The 20633-nt window shown below is 32.0% G+C and overlaps 1 protein-coding gene across 1 annotated transcript; it reads left to right on the top strand.

The window, feature by feature from the left end:
• The first annotated feature begins 8099 nt into the window (after window positions 1–8099).
• Window positions 8100–9960, top strand: LOC149949236 (uncharacterized). The gene is made up of 2 exons (XM_090169181.1): window positions 8100–8209; window positions 9387–9960. Exons 1-2 carry the CDS (start codon window positions 8171–8173, stop codon window positions 9909–9911), a joined length of 564 nt encoding a protein of 187 aa, XP_090025307.1. The 5' UTR covers window positions 8100–8170; the 3' UTR covers window positions 9912–9960.
• Window positions 9961–20633: the final 10673 nt, after the last annotated feature.

The raw sequence follows: 20633 nt of genomic DNA, 5'->3' as shown, positions 1-20633 counted from the left end.
TTTATTTCAAAAATTCGTATTAAGCCTAACGTGAAGAAATACGAAACCCATAGTAAGGCGTTCTGAACTTTCATTGCATAAAACCGTCTTGTTTATATCTCAAGAAGTAGCAAGTTTATTTTGTATCGACTTAACTCCTAATGTTAAGAACCATTTATGCTCTCCCACCTACGCCATAAGATAAAATGTGCTGGTCGCTAATTTCTTCACACGTGGGGGTTTGCCCAGAATTGATAAGTAATTAGAATTTTAAGAATAAACTTGATTTTACCTGAATCAAATATGCAGTTGGATATTGTATCTATACTAGGCTTTTACTATAGTTACATATTGGGATATTTCGCAAAAACATTTAAGGTGTGTTATTAATACTTTAATTCTATAACAGTAATAATGATAGCCATAATTAGACTGTAGAGTTAATCATGTTTTCTACCTTTTCGCGTGTTTTGCCATTCATCGTAATTGACTAAGTAACTGCTTACAGATTTAACATTAATAATCGCTGTAATCAGGGTACTCATTTTACAAAAGTGATAATTCTCTTGCGCTAATCAATAAATAATTATTAATTCATTTTATAAATGAAACCTCACGATATAGGCAATTTGTTCCAAAATTTATTTTTAATCGATATTATTACCATTATTTTCAATAATTTTCCAAACCGGTGTATAATTAATAATCATTTCTTTAAAAAAAATGCTTTTGTTTCGTTTCAAGTAACAAAAGACTTGTAGAGAAAAGCGTCTTCCACTTAACAATGTCAGAGAATGACAAACCAGTTCAATAACGAATATTACATTTAATAAGCAGCTTCCACTGCTAGTTACGTGACCCAGCTAAGGGTCCTCTACGCAGCATTTAAATACATTTACTTGGTTGGTTCTTATATATCCGTGGGAGTAAACCAGGCACCATAAAATTGTAAAATGACCGTTTGTTAGGTATGCTCACTTGATATCTCAAGACCTCAAAAGCCATGAAGTTTCGGTAGTTTTAAGGGATTGTAGTAAGCGGTGAACCACATGATAAAACCAATTTTTTATATCAACTGATGGGACCAGGATTACGTTATTCAAAAAAGGACATCACCTGAAATTGATAAATGCAAATTTAAAAAAAACCTTATGTGCAACATAAAATATTTAAAGGGTTTCCGGAATTTTTCTGACTAAGCATTTTTCGAAAAAAATACAAGAGTTAGAGTAGTAAAATTTATACATTCATCTTTTCAGAAAAATCGGTAATTTTTTTCAAGTTTTTCCAAAAACTATTTTTAGCGAGAAAATGCTAAAAGAAAACTTACAATGAGAAAAATGTAGATAATAATCGTAAATGTGAAAAATTTAGAGAATAATCAAAAATGTACAATAAACTTGGTTTCATTCAAAATCATTAAATTTTTAACGGAGATACGAGGTTAAAAAAAACAAGCTCGTAATAGGAGGCATTAGTTTTAAGAGTTTTGTACGTTAATGTAAGAAATGGCTTAAATGGTTCATTTTTTAAGCAAAAGGATATTTTTATTCATTGAAATGCACTAAATTTACAAGTGAGATTCTATTATTCCTCCTTTTATATCAGGAGTGAGAAGTACGAAGGCTGCATTAATTCGTTGACGTAAATCTTAGATGCTCGCAACAGGCGTCTCGTAAACTCTTTCTTTGATGAAACTTCAAAAGAAGAAGTCCATCGGCATTAGGTTTGGAGACCTAGGAGGCCATTGAACGGCACATTTCGACCAATCCAACGTTGATAAACTCGTTGTTCAGAAACTCAAGGCTCACCGTAATGTTGGTACCATAGTCGTCTGTTTCCCACGGAACGTCGTTTAACGCACTTGCTACTTCTTTCTGCAAAAGCTCCAAATAATTTCATCCAATTTTAACGATTTGTAAAAAAAGGGCTGATAACTCGATTCCCAAGCAAACCTGCCTAAGCATTTAGTCTGAATTGTTTTTGGTGATGGTGTGGAAAACCCCAGTGAGGATTGTCATCACTACACATGTGGTTATTTTGTCTGTTAAAAGACCCATCTCTCTCAAACGAACACTCGTCGGTCACCGGAAGTTGATTGAGGATATTTGGTTTGGAAACAATAATGTTATAAGGTATTTTGAGTTGTTCCAAATTGTTTTTTCCAGACCTCATATTTAGATCGAACCAACATTATTTGTACGTTTTCGACCAAGCTCTTAATCTATCCAATTCAAAACGTTTTGCCTTCTTCCTGCCTCAAATAAAATTAAAACCAAGCAAATTGTAAAATGTTTTCAAAAACACAAAATATCAGAAATCCAAAATATAGATTTTTATTACAAAATTTAGGACACCCTGTATTGAAAAGGAACAGCAAGAGTTGATTGAACAAGGCTTTAAAAGTAAGTTGAGGACCTCATGACAGGGGTTTGGGCGGGGTACTTTCAAAAGAAAAGGGTTGCCTAAAATTTCCAATTCAAAAGATTTCCTTATTGAAGTTTGTGTTCATGTAACAAATAAATTAATCACTAAAATTTTGTCCCTTAAACTTTAAATATTATAGTCAATCACTTTTGTAGGTAGGATGATCCTTTTTTTAGAATTGTTTTGGATTTGTATATTGGTAAAACATCGAAAATGGCTGGTTTTCCCCATAATGCTGGTTTCCTTTAAAATATTGCTCGACTAAAAGACGACGCTCGCTCCTGAACTCTGCAGGGCACGCTCGATAAATTTTGCATGGACTTTACTATCTTTTCAAACAAATCCCAATTTGTCCCGTGACGTCAGGGAAATGCACAGTTTCCTGACGAGGTCTTAAAAAGGGCTGCTCTGAAGAAGATGAGCAGATTTTCCTGGTTTTGTTGCAGACTATCGGACTGGTCCGGAACTTTGGACTCCTCCGTTTTCTCGCGTCTACTCTAGCGCGCAGTCAGTCATAGCAACAAGTCAGACGGTACCGTAAAAACTTAAATCGTAAATGGGAAACCCGCCCATTCAAATTCAAATTAATTTTTTATCTTTGAAAGTTTTTTCATTACATAGACATTATACATGGCCAAGTCATCAGGCGACTTATAGCCCTTACATATGGATTGCTTTTTTATTTATTAAGATAACTTAAAATTTAAAAAAAACACGAGATATAAACAATTATGATTAAAAAATAATCGTTAAAAAATTAACAAGGTATACAATAATTAACCAGAAAACAACTATACACTTGATTAAATAAAACAGAGTTATTTCATTTCTAAATCCTTGGACTTCAGTAATTTTTTTACAGTTGAATAGTTTTGTGTTGGTTTATTACTGAGTATAGCTTATTGAAGACCGTTACACTTTCATCAAAAATTGGAATTTTTTTTTTATTTGTTTTACAATTTGGTTTTGCGCCCTAGTTTTTTTTTATTACTACTATTTCAAACAGCTTAGAAAAGTTTGTGGTGATAGTTTTGTATATAAATAATAAACAGCAGTAGCTATAAATTTGTTTAACATTCATCAGATTGCTTTTTTGATACAGAGGTTTTGTAGGAGCTAACCAGCTAACATTATAAATAGCCCTTAAGATTCTTTTTTGAATTATGCTTATTCGATTTAAGATATACCTGGATGCATTTCCCCAAGCTACTATGCCGTATATTAAGTTGGAATAAAATAAACTGAAGAACAAATTAAATAACACATTTCTATAGAACAGATCTTTACAGTGACGAATTAAGTATGATGTGCGTGATAGTGTTTGATATAATTTATTAAAATGCTCATTCCAGTTTAACCTTTCATCGAACCAGATGCCAAGGTATTTATAGTTTTTAACTCTTTTTAATTCTTGCCCAATGATTTGTATTTTACACAGTGCTTCGTTTATTATTTTACCTGGGTTACTAAATAAAATGTACTCAGATTTTGTACTATTTATTTTTAAACCGTTATCAACCAGCCAATTGCTTACTTTATTGATATAAATATTAGCGAATGTAAAGAGGGTTTCAAGGTTAAGACTAGTTAGCATTTAAATCGTGTCATCAGCATAAATTTTAAGCAGAAATTCAGGGATTACATTGACTATGTCATTTATGTACAGGTTAAAAAGCAAGGGAGATAAAATAGATCCTTGTGGTACTCCAATAAGATTTTTTCTTGGTTCAGATAGCGTATGTTTGATTTTTGTTTGACATTGCCTATTTTTTAGGTAACTACTTATCCAGTGTAATGCACGACCTCTAATTCTAATACGCTCTAATTTTATCAATGCAGGTTAAGGTGTCTTTAGTTACTCTAGTTGGGGAGTCAATAGTTTTTTTTTAAACCATAACTTTCAAATATTTAGAAAATTGAGAGAGGGTATAGGGTGTTGGTATTAAAGTCAAGGTTAAAATCGCCGATAATTATTTGGTTAACCTTACAGTTGCCCATTCCATTAACGATTTCTTCACATTTTTCCACCAATACCTCAATTTTGCAGTGTGTGGTCGGTAAATAAAATTGACATTCTATGTTGGGATTACTAAAGCAAAGTGGTTGATGCACACTAAAATTTATGTCGTTTCTCAGGTAAAAGCGTACTCCTCATCCTCTTCTATTACCCACGCCAGTAAATTTAAAACCCTGAATATGAGTATTTAATCGTGGTATTTAATTTGAGACGATACTTTAGTATGTAAGCTAGCTGGTAAAACCATTTTAATTCGATGTACGCGTTCAAATCAAATCAAATCATTTTATTTTAAATTTGTTACATATTTTTGTAGTAAGAGGGCCAAGTCAGCATGTGACTTATAGCCCTCGCTTTTTTGAGTAAATATAATAAATAACTATCAAATGAGGAAAAAAAAACTCGTAAAATTAACAGTTAAATGTAAAGTTAAAAAAAAAGAATGTAGTTACATAACGGAACAACATTAAGAAGTAAGCATTATTTTTAGATTGGAGCTAATTACACAAATTATCGTTTGAGATTTAAGGACTCCTTAACATTATTTGAAAAAGTCTTCAAAAGCTTGTTTTTTAAAAATTCGTTTAACAGAGGAGTAATTTTTTACATCTTTTATCGTATCATACATTTCATTATACATTTTTACACCGCGATAAAATATTGAATTAATTGATTTTGAAGTTTTACATATTGGTAATTTCAATAAATAATTAAGTGTAAATAATTTTTCTTGGTCAGTCGTAATATTTTTGTGTATAAAATTTAAATTTGCATAATTGTATAATTGGTATATATTTAACAAGTTACTTTTTTGAAAGAGTGGTTTTGTAGCGGATAACCAGCTATTATTATAAATCGATCTAAGCGTGCGTTTTTGCAGTACTGTTATTCTTTTAATATTTTTATTGGTTGTATTACCCCAAGCTGCTATTGCATTTATAATAAAAGGATAGAAAAAACAGAAGTACAGGTCAAATAATACATTTCTAGGGAAGATTTCTTTGCATTTTCGTATTAGATAAGATGAGTTCGATAATTTATTACATATATAATTTATGTGTGCATTCCAGTTTAATTGATTGTCGAACCATATTCTTAAATATTTATATTGGAGTACTCTTTTAATTTTTTCTCCTTTTATATATAAGTTACACATTGAATCATCGATATATTTGCCTTTATTACAAAAAATTATAAATTCCGTTTTGGTTCGGTTTAGCTTAATACCGTTATTTTCTAACCAATTGTTTAAAATGTTTAAGTAATAATTTTTATAGCCACATCTAGTTCAGCGTTACTAATTAATAAAACAGTATCGTCTGCGTATAATTTTAAAAGACCTGGCAATATATTTGTTATGTCATTGATTAATAAATTAAAGAGTAATGGTGACAAAACTGAGCCTTGGGGTACTCCGATAGTTATTTCATTAGGTTCTGATAGTGTTTTATTTAATTTTGTTACACATTTCCTTTTTTTCAAGTAACTTCTAATCCAGTTTAGCGCTAAACCTCTTATACCTAATCGCTCTAGTTTTTGTAAGAGTCGTTTATGAGGGACACTATCAAATGCCTTTTCGAAGTCGATAAAAACCCCAAGGCAATATTGCGAAAGGTCAAGAGCATTAATAATTTTTTTTATATACAGTGGTTATAGCTTGCTCCGTACCCATACCTGACCGAAACCCAAATTGGTCTGTTGCTATAAGATGAAATTTCTAACAGAACGAATTCATTCTTAACAGGAAACATTTATCGAATATCTTGGAAAAAACCGAGAGAACTGAAATGGGTCTATAATTGTTAGCTAACTCTGGGTCTCCTTTTTTTAAATTGGTGAAATTATAGTATTTTTTAATTGATCAGGGTATTCCCCGTTAGAGAAAGAAAGATTTACAAGGAAAACTAGTGGGGTTATTATATAATTCATAACATGTTTAATAGGCTTTGGGTGAATTCCATCTAGACCAGGAGAACTTGAGTGCGGCAAATTAACAATAACTTCAGATACTTCCTTTTCAGTCCTGGGATAGAGAGCGAAGGTCGAAGGATTGTCTTTTAATTCAAGAGGGGAATCATAATTCTTATTGGAGTCTACAACTGTAACGAAGTGAGTATTTAAGATATCAGCTGTAAGGCACGTAGGGGTTTTAATTGAAGGTTTATTTTTACCAATTACCGTATTAATTATTTTCCATTTGTCTTTACTAGATTTAGCCATTTCTATTTTTTTACGAACAAAGTTACTCCTTGCATTTCTTATCTGATTATTACAGTAGTTTCGATATGCTGAATATTTAATTTTATTTTCAGAAGTAGGATGACGTTTGAATATTTTATAGAGAGTACGTTTTTTTTTAATAATTAGTTTTATATTGTCCGTAATCCAAGATTCTTTTGATAATGATATGTTCTTATAAGGAAAACACTTTATGTAGATTTGAGTTATTTTGTCACTAAAAAAAATAGGCTTCATTAACTTCAGTTAAGGTGTATAATTGTTCCCAGTCAGTTTGAGCGATTCTTTGGGAAAAGTTGTTAATATTTTTTTCTGATAAATCTTGAATTTGAACTTTGGGGCAACTTTTTTCAGGAGTTTGATAAGTAAATAAAATTGGGAAGTGATCCGAGACATCAGAACTTTTAATTATTTCTACTTTTCCGTCGAAATTAGCGAATAGATTATCTATGCATTTTGAAGTACTTGAAGAAAAAAATTAGGGAGATTATTAAAGTAATTAAATTTTTGGTTCGACTCGTTTATTAAAGTTGTTAAACTGATAAGTATTCCCTTCAAATGTTACTGTAAATTGCGTTGAAAATTTGGCTTTGCCATTTTCTTTAGATCTTATAAATTCTCTTAAATAGTATCTAGCTTCTTCCTGCCTAATCGTATAATCATGAGAAATGTCAATTTTGGTTTTCTCATTTTTTAAATAAATGATTGACCATTGCCAGTTCAGTGTATTTGTTTATCTCTTAATGCTGACACTTTATTTTTATATTATTTATGCTTCAAAATCCATCCCCTAGACAACTATTTAACTTTTAACCTTATCCTCCCATATTTTTTTTATTTTAACTTTAATAAATAAATTATATATCATGCTTTTGAAAAAGTGTCGCCTTCACTATTTCAAGCCTGAAATGAATGACAAAGACACTGCTTTTAATACCATTAAGATTTAAGGCTTAAGTGACCAGATTTTGATGTGTTTTTTTATCAGTATTAATTATAAATTGTAAGTTATATCATAACCATGTTATTGATAACAAAATCTAGGAAATTTCCACAAAGAATAATGCACTTAAAGTGGAAATTTTAATTGACATGTATCCACAGTTAAAAACTAAAACCAATTTAAAAAACTGCCGAAATTCGAGGTTGGTGAGTTTTCTGCGGACGTTCAGAAAAGATCAGGTGGCACCGTATATTGTACTCAACAGATTTATGGGTTTCGAATATAAAACTGCCATATCTTTAGCTCAAGTTCGTAACTAAATAGAGGACTATATTTTATGTTCTATTCAATAGGTAAGGCATTGCTAATTGTTCTCAATTAAATGCCGTAGATAGCAGTTGAAAAGATTCCTTTAACGGTAATTTATAGGAAAACATAAAGATTAATGTATACTATATCTCGATAAAAGTTAAATATATAAGTGTCTATATATGTACTAATGGTACGTTTACGTTATTCTATAGTTTTCAGAGGCCATCGCTATATCACTGCTCTCATCTGATTTCATGATTGCCATGATGTTGCAACTTCTGTTTATTTTAACGGTAACCATTTTTTTTTTAATTTTGTGTAGTTTTATATCAATTTCTTTTTGCTATCTCCTTTGAGATCCTGCTTTATTTAGGAAACTCCCATATATGTTAATTCGTATAAGATGTAAAATAGTAAACAATTCAGAGGGTTAGATGTTTAAAACCAAGAGGTTTTTAAAATAAGTTATTTTTCCAAATAAAACTTCAACAGAAAATTGCAACTGAATATGATCATAAGGCACAAAAATTTGCTACTCAAATTAACATATCTTATCGTAGTTGAACGCAATTCTTAACTAACTTACCGCCGTTATCGTCACCCTACAATGTTAACAGTGCGTCAACTTAGATGATTGATGTATGGGTTACGACAGTGTCACCACTCACCAATTGACCAACGTGAAAAATTATATTTGCAATTTTTAGCTGGTTTCATAGGATATTAATTTGTCACTAATCGACTCTAACTAACCTGTGTCTACCCGCATCGTTAACGAATCTGCTATATAACACTAAATCTTAAATCCACCTGATTTGCTTACCTTTTTTGTGTCTTTACATTTCATATCGATTACTTAAGTCTGCCAAAGTGCAATTGTTCACGTGTGGCTTTGATCGGGGGAGGGGGAGTGTAGGTTCTACTAATTGAAACTGGCCCGTTCGCGGCGATCCCGGGGGAAGGGGGTTCGAGTCTCAATCCTCCACAGGAACAAACATAAAATTTATCATAAAACGTAATCAGCGAAAATTTATAATCTCACTGCCTTTATATTAGTTCTAATTGAGTCTTTTTACAGAAGTTATTTGTATATTGAAGATGCAAGTAACATAAGGATGTAATTAGCATAATATACCTAAATTGGTACGTTTTGGCCAACAAAGGTTTACTGATCTAGCCTTTATTAGGCCTTGGGTTTTTTATTTTTTATTTTTTATTACAAATAATACTTTTTTTAAAATATAGTATTGAAAATTTCGAGCTCTATTTTTTTGCTTAAGTTTTAAGTATATACAAAATAATGGGCCAGGCCCCAGAAGATTTTTTTTCCTATCGCCGCCGCTAAAATTGGTGGTGTCAGTCCACAAGTGCACTCTTCTCACCGGCCTAAAAGTTACAAGTCCACATCTGCGAAGAGTTTCGGTTCCAATCAAAATGATCGACTTAAAACGTGATTGGTTTTCTATTTAGTTGTTTTCGAAGAGTCTCGCGTCCGGAGCTCCACCAGACGTCATGCCAATACCTGACCCAATCTATATTCCGGTCAACAGAGTAACGACAGACTTTTCCGACGATTTCACTCCGGGAAAAGTGTACAGTATTGTCGCCAGTCACAGCGGAAAGGCTCTCACCGTGACGGGTGGCGAAATAAATAATCCGAGACTTGTTCAAAAAACTCTCCAAAATGCAGATAATTTTCGATTTTTCTTTCAAACAGTAAAACCAAATGTTTACAAAATAGTTCACCAAAGCAGTGGACAAGTTGTAGAAGTCAATAAATACGACAGATTCAACGTTATAATCAACGACTACAAATCCCAAGACAATCAACACTGGCTCTTGGAGAAGAAGGAAGGAGATTTAATTCAAATAAAGTCAATGTATGACGGTAGTTGTATGGACGTCTACGACTCTAATCTGTTAGAGAATTCGCGAGCTATAACCTCCCCATGTTACGGCCAAGCAAGTCAAAGATTTAAAATAAGCTTGGCCTAATGAAACGGAAATTGCTAATGCTGTAATTCAATAAATTTAATTGCAATTTTTTTCGTTTTTATATTTTGTTTAATCTTACGCACGCACGCCGGCACATAGGTATATCAGAAAAATGAATAACCCCACGTTATCCCAATATTAATCGGCCGAAGTTTTTTTCTAAATTCATTATTTCAACGCTGAAAACTGAAGGGGAAAGAGAGATTGTGAAAATGAATACCGTAAAGTGAAAATAATTTTTTGTTATAAATATAACATTTTTCGCGAGGTTCAATAAAATTTATCATCATTTTGTTGTAACCACTATTGCGAAAAATAATATTTACAATATTTTTGTATTTAAATGGGCGGAATTTTGTTGTATAAAGGAAATTAAAGCGTTCATAATCATTTTTTCAATGTTGAAAATTGAGGGACTTCTTGTCCAATAAGGTACTAAAACGTTCAATGTCAGCTGTTATAATGTGAAATATTGAAGAAATTTGTGTCCTTTAAAGTTTTTAAAGCACTCCATAATCAGCTGCTTAAAAGTCTTTGGTTGAAGCCCTAATTAAAGCTAAGAAGCAGTTGATTTCACTACAAATAAAAAGGACATTGCTTGATCATATACAATGATTTTCTGATCACTATCGAGTTGATCTTAAAGCATTCTTTTTGTGATTTACACTTGTATTGCATTATTATGTGCGCTCAGAACGTCTTTTTTACTATTCTACAAATGATCATAGGGATCCACGAAATAACCTTTTATTTTTCAGATTACGGCTCATTCTTATAATTAATTCTGGTACATATTCAGATCGTAACCGATGGCACCCATTGGATACACCTTAGTACGCAAGAGTGATATCGTAGTGGTATTTTTCAAAAAAGACATGTTAGATAGTAAAATATTTTGTAATACACGTTTTAAGACCTAATTTTCTTGGGTAAAATTGCATTTAATTTTTAAGTAAGTTTTCTGGCCCCTGAGAAATATGAAAATAAACAACCAGTTTTAAGAGATATTAATAAGGCAAAATTTTAATCACGTATAAAAATTATAGTACTATTAAAATAATTTTTAATTTCTGATATTTACCATTATTGTAAGTAAATCGATGAGTTACGTGGCATATGACATTACTTATGATGTTTTCCCATGTACGGTTTCTTATCAACTCTCGGAGACAATTTAAAAAGAGAAAAGATGTACCTTAACTAAATTATGAACTAGCTAATGATGGTTTTGTACAGTTACAGGGTATTAAATTAAAAATAAACATAAGAAATTTACTAAATACAGTAGTTACTATAAACTCTTTTACGCGCGTATATTCGTTTGAAGAGTAGAGTTAATGGTAGTACGGCTGTGGCGGCCGACACAGATAATTTGTATAGTAAATAGCTATAATAAAGCCATTTATAGACTAGGTTCTGAAGCGGACGTTTGCTAATAATAATTGCCGACTACTGTACTAGTCTCAGGAAACCTTGATTTTAAGTAAAGATAGTACTGATGTACAGTAACATGCATGTGTTCAAAGTTTAAAGCCCTATTAAGAATGAAACTCCAAGAGCCCCTAAGCCTATTGTTTAAGATAAAGGTGATAACGCTTTATAGTAAAGTCATCTTACTACTAATTGATAATATATTAATCCTTCGTTGGTTCTAAAGGCGTATATATCTATATTTACCAATATTTTTATATCAATTGTACCGTGATCGTCTTTTGTATAATTATATTGCCTCTCCGTCAAGAAGCACTTTAAAATGACTTGGTCAAATAAATTGTCCCGAAGTGAGAGATCGGTAGCCTAGGGTTATTCTTCGGAACACAGTAAAAAATGTATTAATTTCCGAACGTGGTATTTTATTTTCACGTACCAACTCAAAATAGGCTAAAAATGGAAAACTTAAACTAAATATTAAATAACTGTCAATTTTTAAGACTTTACATTATCGCTATTTCTCATTGCATTAACAAGTAAGAGTCTAGTGTGTACCATTTTTATTCATACACATTTGATCGCGTATGACAGTTTCGGAAATTAACAATAATAATAACCCGACCACCTGAATTAAAGGCTTCAAAAGTCGCTTGATGACTTAGGCCTAAGGTGGTGCCTTGGGTATTAGCCTAGCCTAGCTGATAATAATTATTATAATAATTTTAAACGTGTAATTTAATCAACGACAACAGGTCAGACTCGGATTCTTTTAAGAAAATATTCCGTCACAAGAACGCATAATGGTACTTGGAATGGCTCGCCGATAAAATTATCAGTTGCATTGGCTCGAGAGACTAGGTCTCCCCGATGGCACTCTTATACGCATTTTGTACTGGAAATAACATAAAATACGCCCTAGTCTAGGGTAGTAAATATCTGATGTGACTAACTATTCAAATTTATATTTCTTTTCAATGGTATATATTCCCTAGACGAATGCGTATCAAAAATTAACAATTGTTGCTTTTCAACGGGGTAACTAGTTTAAACTGTAGTTTAAAGCAAGGTTTAAACCAAATGGTCAAATTTTCATCAAACCATAATGTTTTTGTAATGTTTCATAACTCTACCTTTAACTGAAGGGAAACTAATTTACTGGATACTAATCACCACAGTAGATTTCAAAATGCCGTTCTGCCGTAATCTAGTATTTAGAGCGAGAGAAGCAACCCTGTTTCGTTTTATAAACTAACGTAACGTTCGACGTGCACTCTATGGAATTATCGTAAATTTCACGGTCAAATTGATCATTAAAATGCAATGTAATATTATAGTAAATAATACGGTAACAATGAGTTTTGTTTTACTGTGTAAAGAGTCGGAAATTAACAGTAGTTTAAAAGTTTATTTAACGGTGACATGACAGTTCATTTAACATGGAATTTGCCGTAAAAATAACGGTTAAGACATCACTGAGAGAAAAAACTGTAGAATTTACAGAAATATTTTACAGCACCCGTTCTGTATTTTTTATACAGTGTTGTACTGTTTAAATTACTATATTCAAGAAATATTTACAGTATAAATTACAGGAGGTTTTTAGGTATTTAAAATGCAGGGGCTTAATGTAGTAATTATCGTTGAATAGTAATATATACATACATTTTCAGTACATATTACTTATTGTTTGTAGTAAAAATTAGAGGTTTGTTTCAGATATTTGTAATGAAGGACAGTCATGTAGTTTCTATGGTAGAAATGTTATATATGTACATATTTGCTCAATACATAATACTATGTATTTACAGTAAAAAATGAAGACGTTTTTAGGTATTTAAAATACAGGTAGTTCCTGTAGTTAAAACATCTCGTAAAAGCACCAATGGAGTCATATTATTAATTACCCATCAAATTAAAACAAATTAATGTTTATACATTTAAATGCAAATTCATCGCGTTAGTGTTTGTGGTTGAACTAAGTTTAAAATGTGTCTGGATTCCGAGCCAATGAGTTGCATTACTATGTTGTGCACGTGTTTATGTCTCTTGCTTTGGACTCTAGTTCTGCTGGAGCTTATTGGTATATATTTAGCATATGTGTTGAATATTTTTTACAAATAAAGTACCTTATTGGTTAAAAATTAATTACGGGAATGTTTAGTGTACATAGACTTATTTTAAAAAGGGTAGTAAGAACAAATCAAATATATAATATTTCCTGGCTATATTCACGCAGTTTTTAAATGTAAATTCCGTAAAATTTACAGGCGTGTTAGAAATTTTAATTATTATTTCAGTTGTATACAATACAATGATTCTGATTGAAAATTTTACTATGAGCTATTTGTATAAATTACAGGAATCTCAAGTAAAAGATATTTACGAAACTTTCTGTAAAAAATACAGAACATTCCTGGCTACTGTGTTCCATGTAATTTCTACCCAATATTTTTCTCTCAGTGATGTTTAATATTATATTTGTGGTGACCAGGGAAAGGCTTGGAAACCTTTAAGGGAAAATTATTATTTTAGAGGCGAATTATAGGAAAATATAGAAATATAAATAATCGAATTATAGGAAAATATAGGAATAGAAATAATCGAATTATAGGAAAATATAGGAACAGAAATAATCGAATTATAGGAAAATAAAGGAAACTAAATATTAAAATAATAAGGTAATTACTGCATATCGGTATACTTTGACTCGAATCACCTAGAATATTCATAATTTTTTGTACACAGACTGCTTTCTTGCATTATTGAATTACTTAGCGGATTTCAAGATTTTGTTCGAAAGGGGCAGTTTTTTCACTACATTTTCTATGACACTTACTTAAAAATCATCTCATTTTCAAAAGGTCGTGAAATTATAGGAAAATAGGTGAAAATAAGGGAATTTATATTAAGGCGTTAAAAATGTAGGAAAATATAGGAAATATAGGAAGTCTGGTAACCCTGAATGTAGTCAAACCGTAAATTTTTCATTTCTGTAACCGCAATTTTGCAATCAACCTGTAAATTAAAATGTATGGAAACATTTCATTTGTTATTTATATAGCACAACATTTCCAATCATTCACAATGCATTCAATTTACAAACGAACCGTAGATTTCACATTTAAAAAGCTTTCAAATTCCAATCAAACCATAATTTTCACATTCATAACACATTCAATTTCCAATCAAACCGTAGATTTAACAATTATAATGCATTCAATTTCCAATCGAACCGTAGAATTCACATTCATAATGCATTAAATTTCCAATCAAACCGTAATTTTCACATTCATAATGAATTTTAATTTACAAACAAACCGTAGATATCATATTCATAATGCATTCAATTTCCAATCAAACCGCTTAAATAAAAACTATGAATCCGTGAATTTGGTGTTTACGAAACAATTTTCAATCATACAGCAGTTGAGGATTAGTTTCCACCTTGGCCCATAAGTTTGGGAAAATTACCTTCTTATGTACGTATGTCTTCGTTTCGAGTCAGTCTAACCCTGTACAAAATTTAGATCTGTGCTAACCTCTTGGTAAATCCTTTATTAATTCCACCGTTAACTAACTAGGAGACATACCGAAGTGTAATCCACCGATTTTGTTCAAACTCGGGGGATTGGTAGACCTTCATGAATAATGAAAAAACCTAAAGGGAACTTCTTCAATGGGCACCCGTTTTGCCATGGCAACGAAAAATGTTTATCACAACACAAAATATGAAATTTTCCCATTGAAAATCACATGGGATTTTGACCTCAAATTGATCAACAGTTGATCAATTTTGATGTTTTTTTGGTCAATTTTAATTTATTTTTTCTTTTTTTTTTGCATTTTCGAAATTTTTAAATTTGTCCAAATTTTTCACAGGGGGGGGGGGGCTAGGAATCGGTCAGAATCCCATGTTATATTCAATGGTCAAATTTCCATTTGTTGTTGTCAAAAACATTTTCGTTGCCATGGAAATACGGTTGCCCATTAAATAAATTCCCTTGAAGGTCTACAGTAAAGTTTATATTAAACTCTCTTTTAAAGAAAGTGGGATTTACTGTAATTTCAATTGCTTTATTTGATTAAATCAACTGTGAAAATACTTATCTGTTACATACTTCAGTTATTAACCTTTTTCTCTATATTGCTTAGTATTTAACAAATACAAGTTGGCAAGCCAAAATATACCTCTCCTCGGAAGAGTTCAGTTAAGCGTAACTTTATCCGTGGTTCTGCGGTAGAACGCTCACCTGTCGTGCAAGAGGGCTCGGGTTCGAATCCCGGCCGATTAAAAGAATATACTACACCCAATGACAAAAAGAAGGCGCTTTTGGAAAAACCTTTTCCCTGATTCTAAGAAACTGGGTACGCAGTGATTACCCTTTGCCCCGAAAATGCGAACGCGTTCGCAGGCCTGACAGACAGACCCACAGACAGACAGACAGGGTGGTTGTATAACCCCTTCTAGGGTACAAAGTCCCCTCGGAGAGGTAAAAATTGACGTCAATAACTTTATAACAGCGTAAAAGACTATCGCTTAGCTGTTTTTGAAATACACCGAAGCTTAACAAGCGTCGGTGGCTGAGGTGTTAGAGTAAATCTCTCCACGCAGCAGACCCCGGTTCGATTCCCGGCCGGCGCCAATAAATCGCAAATAGACACTAAGACGAATACCGTGAACAATTGGTGGAAACCCTGCCAATGGAAGTTGAGAGGTTGTTAAACACTCAGCATTCGGTCCGTCCCATAAGTCAACAAGAAAAAGGTGGAGAGAAAATGCACGTACGCACAACCAACACTATCACAACCAACACTAACACAACCAACACTAACACAACCAACACTAACATAACACACTCAACACCCACAACCGTCATAACGCAAACTAAACATTCACACCCTACACATAAACATTAAAATAACGTAATATCCAATCAAACTGCATCCACACTGTCGCGACGGGGATCGTAAAACCATCAAAACCAAACCCAACCGCATTGTAATCCGTTAACGCTCACCGTCAAACGGTGGTTTTGCCATCCGTTAGACTTCGCTCCCTAATTCCTAGCAACTGCGAACGCAAAGAGCCCTAGCAACTGCGAACGCGGTGATTTCAACACAAAGCGTTCGCAGGACACACACACACACCCACAGACACGGTGATTGTATAACGCCTCCAGGGTACAAAGTACCCTCGGAGAGGTAAAAACCAGTATGTCAGCTATAAAATCCTTTAATGTATTAATATTACGGTAACAAAAATAAAAAAATGGGAACTAAGACTATTTTCAGAAGCAAAATAGTCACAGTTGCAAAAAAAGTTTAGTCTGCAAATGAAATAATTGTTTTATTTTTCACAGATTGTCTCCTATTAATTACAGGATCTCTACTTTTAACAATCTGCCTATTTATCTCCAATCTTTAATTTAATCTTATTTAAAATAATATCTACCATAGTTCCTAGTACCTATAATAATCAAATTAGAGAAACAAGTAAACAGGACAGACTTTAAGTATATCAATAAATAAGTGAGGAAACTAGACTATTTAAGTCAATTATAAGAGAAATAATAAAGAGTGACAAATGTAGAGAATGGGGTCGGGGGCGCCAATAATATAGTTTCTTTAGTTCCTATATTTTATCTGTGGAGCCCATTTTTAACGGTAAGATAATAATATTTTTTAGTCGCGTGTCCGGCTGCATCGTAAAATATTCGATTATCGCGTTTCTGCCGCATCTGGCTTAGAGCTGGTCAGTTACATTAAGTTAGACACTTGTGGAAAATTATTTAGAAATAAAACCTCCGGGGGAGGGAGGCATTCTTTAGTAACTGGGACAACGGAAAATGAAAAAACTGCTCATGGTGTTTTATTTTTAACACCAAATTATGTAAAATAAAGTGTTGAACTTGATGCAATTTTGTTTGGCTTAAATGTATATTTAATTTTTAAAAATTAAAAACTAATTAAAATGGGCATCCCAGCCCCATGATTAAATTACATCGTTAGGCCATCTAAAATCGTTCCTAATGAAATAGTAGCTATTGACAAAGTAATCCCTCCTACTACTAAAATGTATATTGTTTTTAAATTTATTATTTTTCATTTCCACCGTGTCAATCCACCACAATTATTCTTATTATATATTACAGTACAATATATAATATTGAACCAAAAATTTAACGGGAGCTATTATTACATTTGGCAAAATAAATATATATTCAACCGTTGTACTGTTTAGTAAATAAAATACATCTTCAGTAGTTTTACGTTACTTAATTTTCCTTTGAAAATATATATGTATCAAGCCGTATTTCGGTCTAGTAAATAAAGCACATAATGCACATTATCAGTCAAGATATCAAAAAGACAATAATATGAACATAAATTACTCGAACGGCGCTTGGAAATTGTCAAAACCGATTATTTAATTTAGGCGCTAAAATGAATATCCCGTCTTTTTAATAATATAGGCTTAAATTAAAATTACTTACCACCACTTTTCTTCCACTCCTGTTCAAAATTTAACCTTGTTTAGAAATAAAGCCGTCCTAAATTTAAGTTCAATTAGTATGAAAAATGTATTTTAAAATAATAATCACAATAATTACCTAAATTTTAAATATCCACACTGCGAAGAATGCCTAGTAAAATAGTCCTATGGTCCTATTTTGAAATTCCGTTCAGAGCAGTAAGCAAAATGGGTAACTTCCATTAACACAGATAATTTAATGAGTACGGGTAGATTTCGTGAACTATGATTAGCTAAATTTCTGCAGTGAAATATTTGATAGACGAAGACGGTTAATATTGTGTTATCTTAAATTAACCATTTAAAATCGCATCTCCTAGATTCCAGTGTACCTAAAGTGATTTTATTGTTGGGCGACATGATTTATGGTATGTATTATTTTAAAAGTTCAAGTGTTATAATTTTTTAATAGAAACTTTCGCTTGTATCTTTATTCTTAGGGTTAAGCCTTGGTAAAAACTATAATAGTATAACCATATTGTGCAGTTTTACATTGTAAACAAAAGAGCTCTAAGGATAAAAATGGAAATAAATAAGTTGAAACTTATAATGATGTTTCAATTAATCATTGTAAACGTCTGTAAAAAAGGTTTATTTTTACAGCTAATTCGGTTTCAACAGAAAATCCTATACGCAAAAAGTGGTTTCAATCAATTCGTAGTTGTGATTATTTATATACTCCTGTGTCAAATAATTATGTGTGCTCTTCACATTTCATTAATGTGGATTATGTAAGAAACACCGCTAACAATCGTCGAATATTACATAGTACTTCGATACTATCAAGCTTTGAATGGGATTTTAGTCTGATGCATACCAATTACCCTCAATAGCCTAATGAAAGCAATTTAACGAGATCTGAAGCTTATCCTGAAAATACAACTATTAGAGTATATGAAAATCTTCCCAAAAGTGACGCTCAAGTAACAACCAAAATGGTCAGCCCTGAAGAAACTTCAAATGATGTTATTTTGGAAGATCATCTAAATGTTGAGGATAAAAGTACGTGAAAAATATAGTCCATGTTATCAACAACTAAAGGGAGAAGTTGAAAATTTAAAGAACCTCTTTACCCACTTAAATATTTAACATTAATGGAAAAATATTGAATTGAAGTTGCTAATTGTAAATTGAGGAAAACCAACTCTCTACTATATGACGAAAAATCGCAAAATAGAAGTTTAAAAATAACAATTTCAGAAAAAATAATAAACATTAATGCCCTTAAGGATAGTGATGAAGATATTTATTTTTATACCGGGCTTCCAACTTATAAGAGGCTTCAGGAGATATACAAATTTCCAAATCCAGATGAAAATGGTGAATATATCATTTGGTGGTATTCAAAAGAAGTAGATTACAAAACTCCTCCCTCATCAGTTGGACATCCAAGGAAATTGGCGTCGGAAGATCAGTTCCTAATGGTCATTATGAGGCTCCGACTAGGCTTTTTTGTAAAAGATCTTTAGAGTTTCACCAAGTATTGTTAGTGTGAAAACTATTTCATGGTTGAATTTAATTTAATTTTAGTTAGGGCAAATTAATATTTGGCCAACTCGAGAACAAGTTGATGCCACGATGCCCGAAGAGTTTAAAGGTAAATATCTCAGTAAGTGCTGCTACGGAGATTAGGTGCCAAGTTCTAAACACTCGCGTATTACAATCTGAATTTTACTCCACATGTAAATCATGTAACACGTATAAGGGCTTGGTTGGTATTAGTCCCTCGGGATGTCTTACTTTTTGTAATCTCTTTTTACTGGTAATATTTCTGATAAAGAGCTGACATACAGGAATGGTTTTCTTAGCTTAGACTTTACAGCAAATAACTCAATAATGGTGGGCAAAGGATTCTTTAATTCTTAATTGGTTATTTGTGGCAAAAAATCAATGTACTGGTTTCACTGAATATTCCTTCATGATAAAGGCCAAATCACACAAGAAGAAATTGCACAAACTCAGAATATAGCCGCTTAAAGATACATGTCGAAAGAAGAATAGCCTGAATTAAACAATTCCATATATTAGATAGAGCTATACCAATGACTCTGGTTCCGGTTATTAATCAACTTTGTATTGTCGTGTCTTTATTCCCAAACTTTCAAAATCCCATAATAAATACAAAATCTGTTGGAAGCCTGAAAGAAACCTCGGAAATTAATGATATGACAGATGTAGAATCGCATCTTGATGTTGATCTGGAAATTAATCCGCATCTGAAAACTCTTGACAAATCCTTTCCGGAACTTGATTCGGAACTTGAAATTCTTGACTATCCTATTGGAGAGCCAAACTCTGGATTTTATTCTATTAATTATGTTCAAGAGAATTTTATAGAAGAAAGGCCTTTTGATTCGGATGAAATTATGTAATTACTTTTTAGAAATAAATGACCAACAAATAAAATTCATTTATTTGTGGTGTATGAAACATTTCACTGTAATTCTCACTTATTAATCACTTAAATTTACTCTAAGTAGATTTTCAGAAATAATAACTAAAAAAACAGTTACTTAACGCCAATTTTATCCCTGAATAATAATGCAAAAGTAGTAACTACTAAAGAATTGAAAAAAAAAAACATAAATAGAAGTCATCAAGTTTTAAATTCATTTCCCTCCACTTCTTTTCTACAAATTCGATTCGTTGTATAATTATTCCTGTTTCAAAAAAAAACACACACACACCAAGTGAGCCTTGATATTACCATTTGACCTACAACTTGGTGATAGTACGAATGCTTTCCATTTAAAGTTGGA

This window comes from Leiobunum rupestre, chromosome 3 (genome assembly GCF_980474605.1).
Source record: "Leiobunum rupestre chromosome 3, qqLeiRupe1.1.hap1, whole genome shotgun sequence".
Taxonomy (NCBI): domain Eukaryota; kingdom Metazoa; phylum Arthropoda; class Arachnida; order Opiliones; family Sclerosomatidae; genus Leiobunum; species Leiobunum rupestre.
This window is presented reverse-complemented; position numbering and strand designations above follow the sequence as displayed.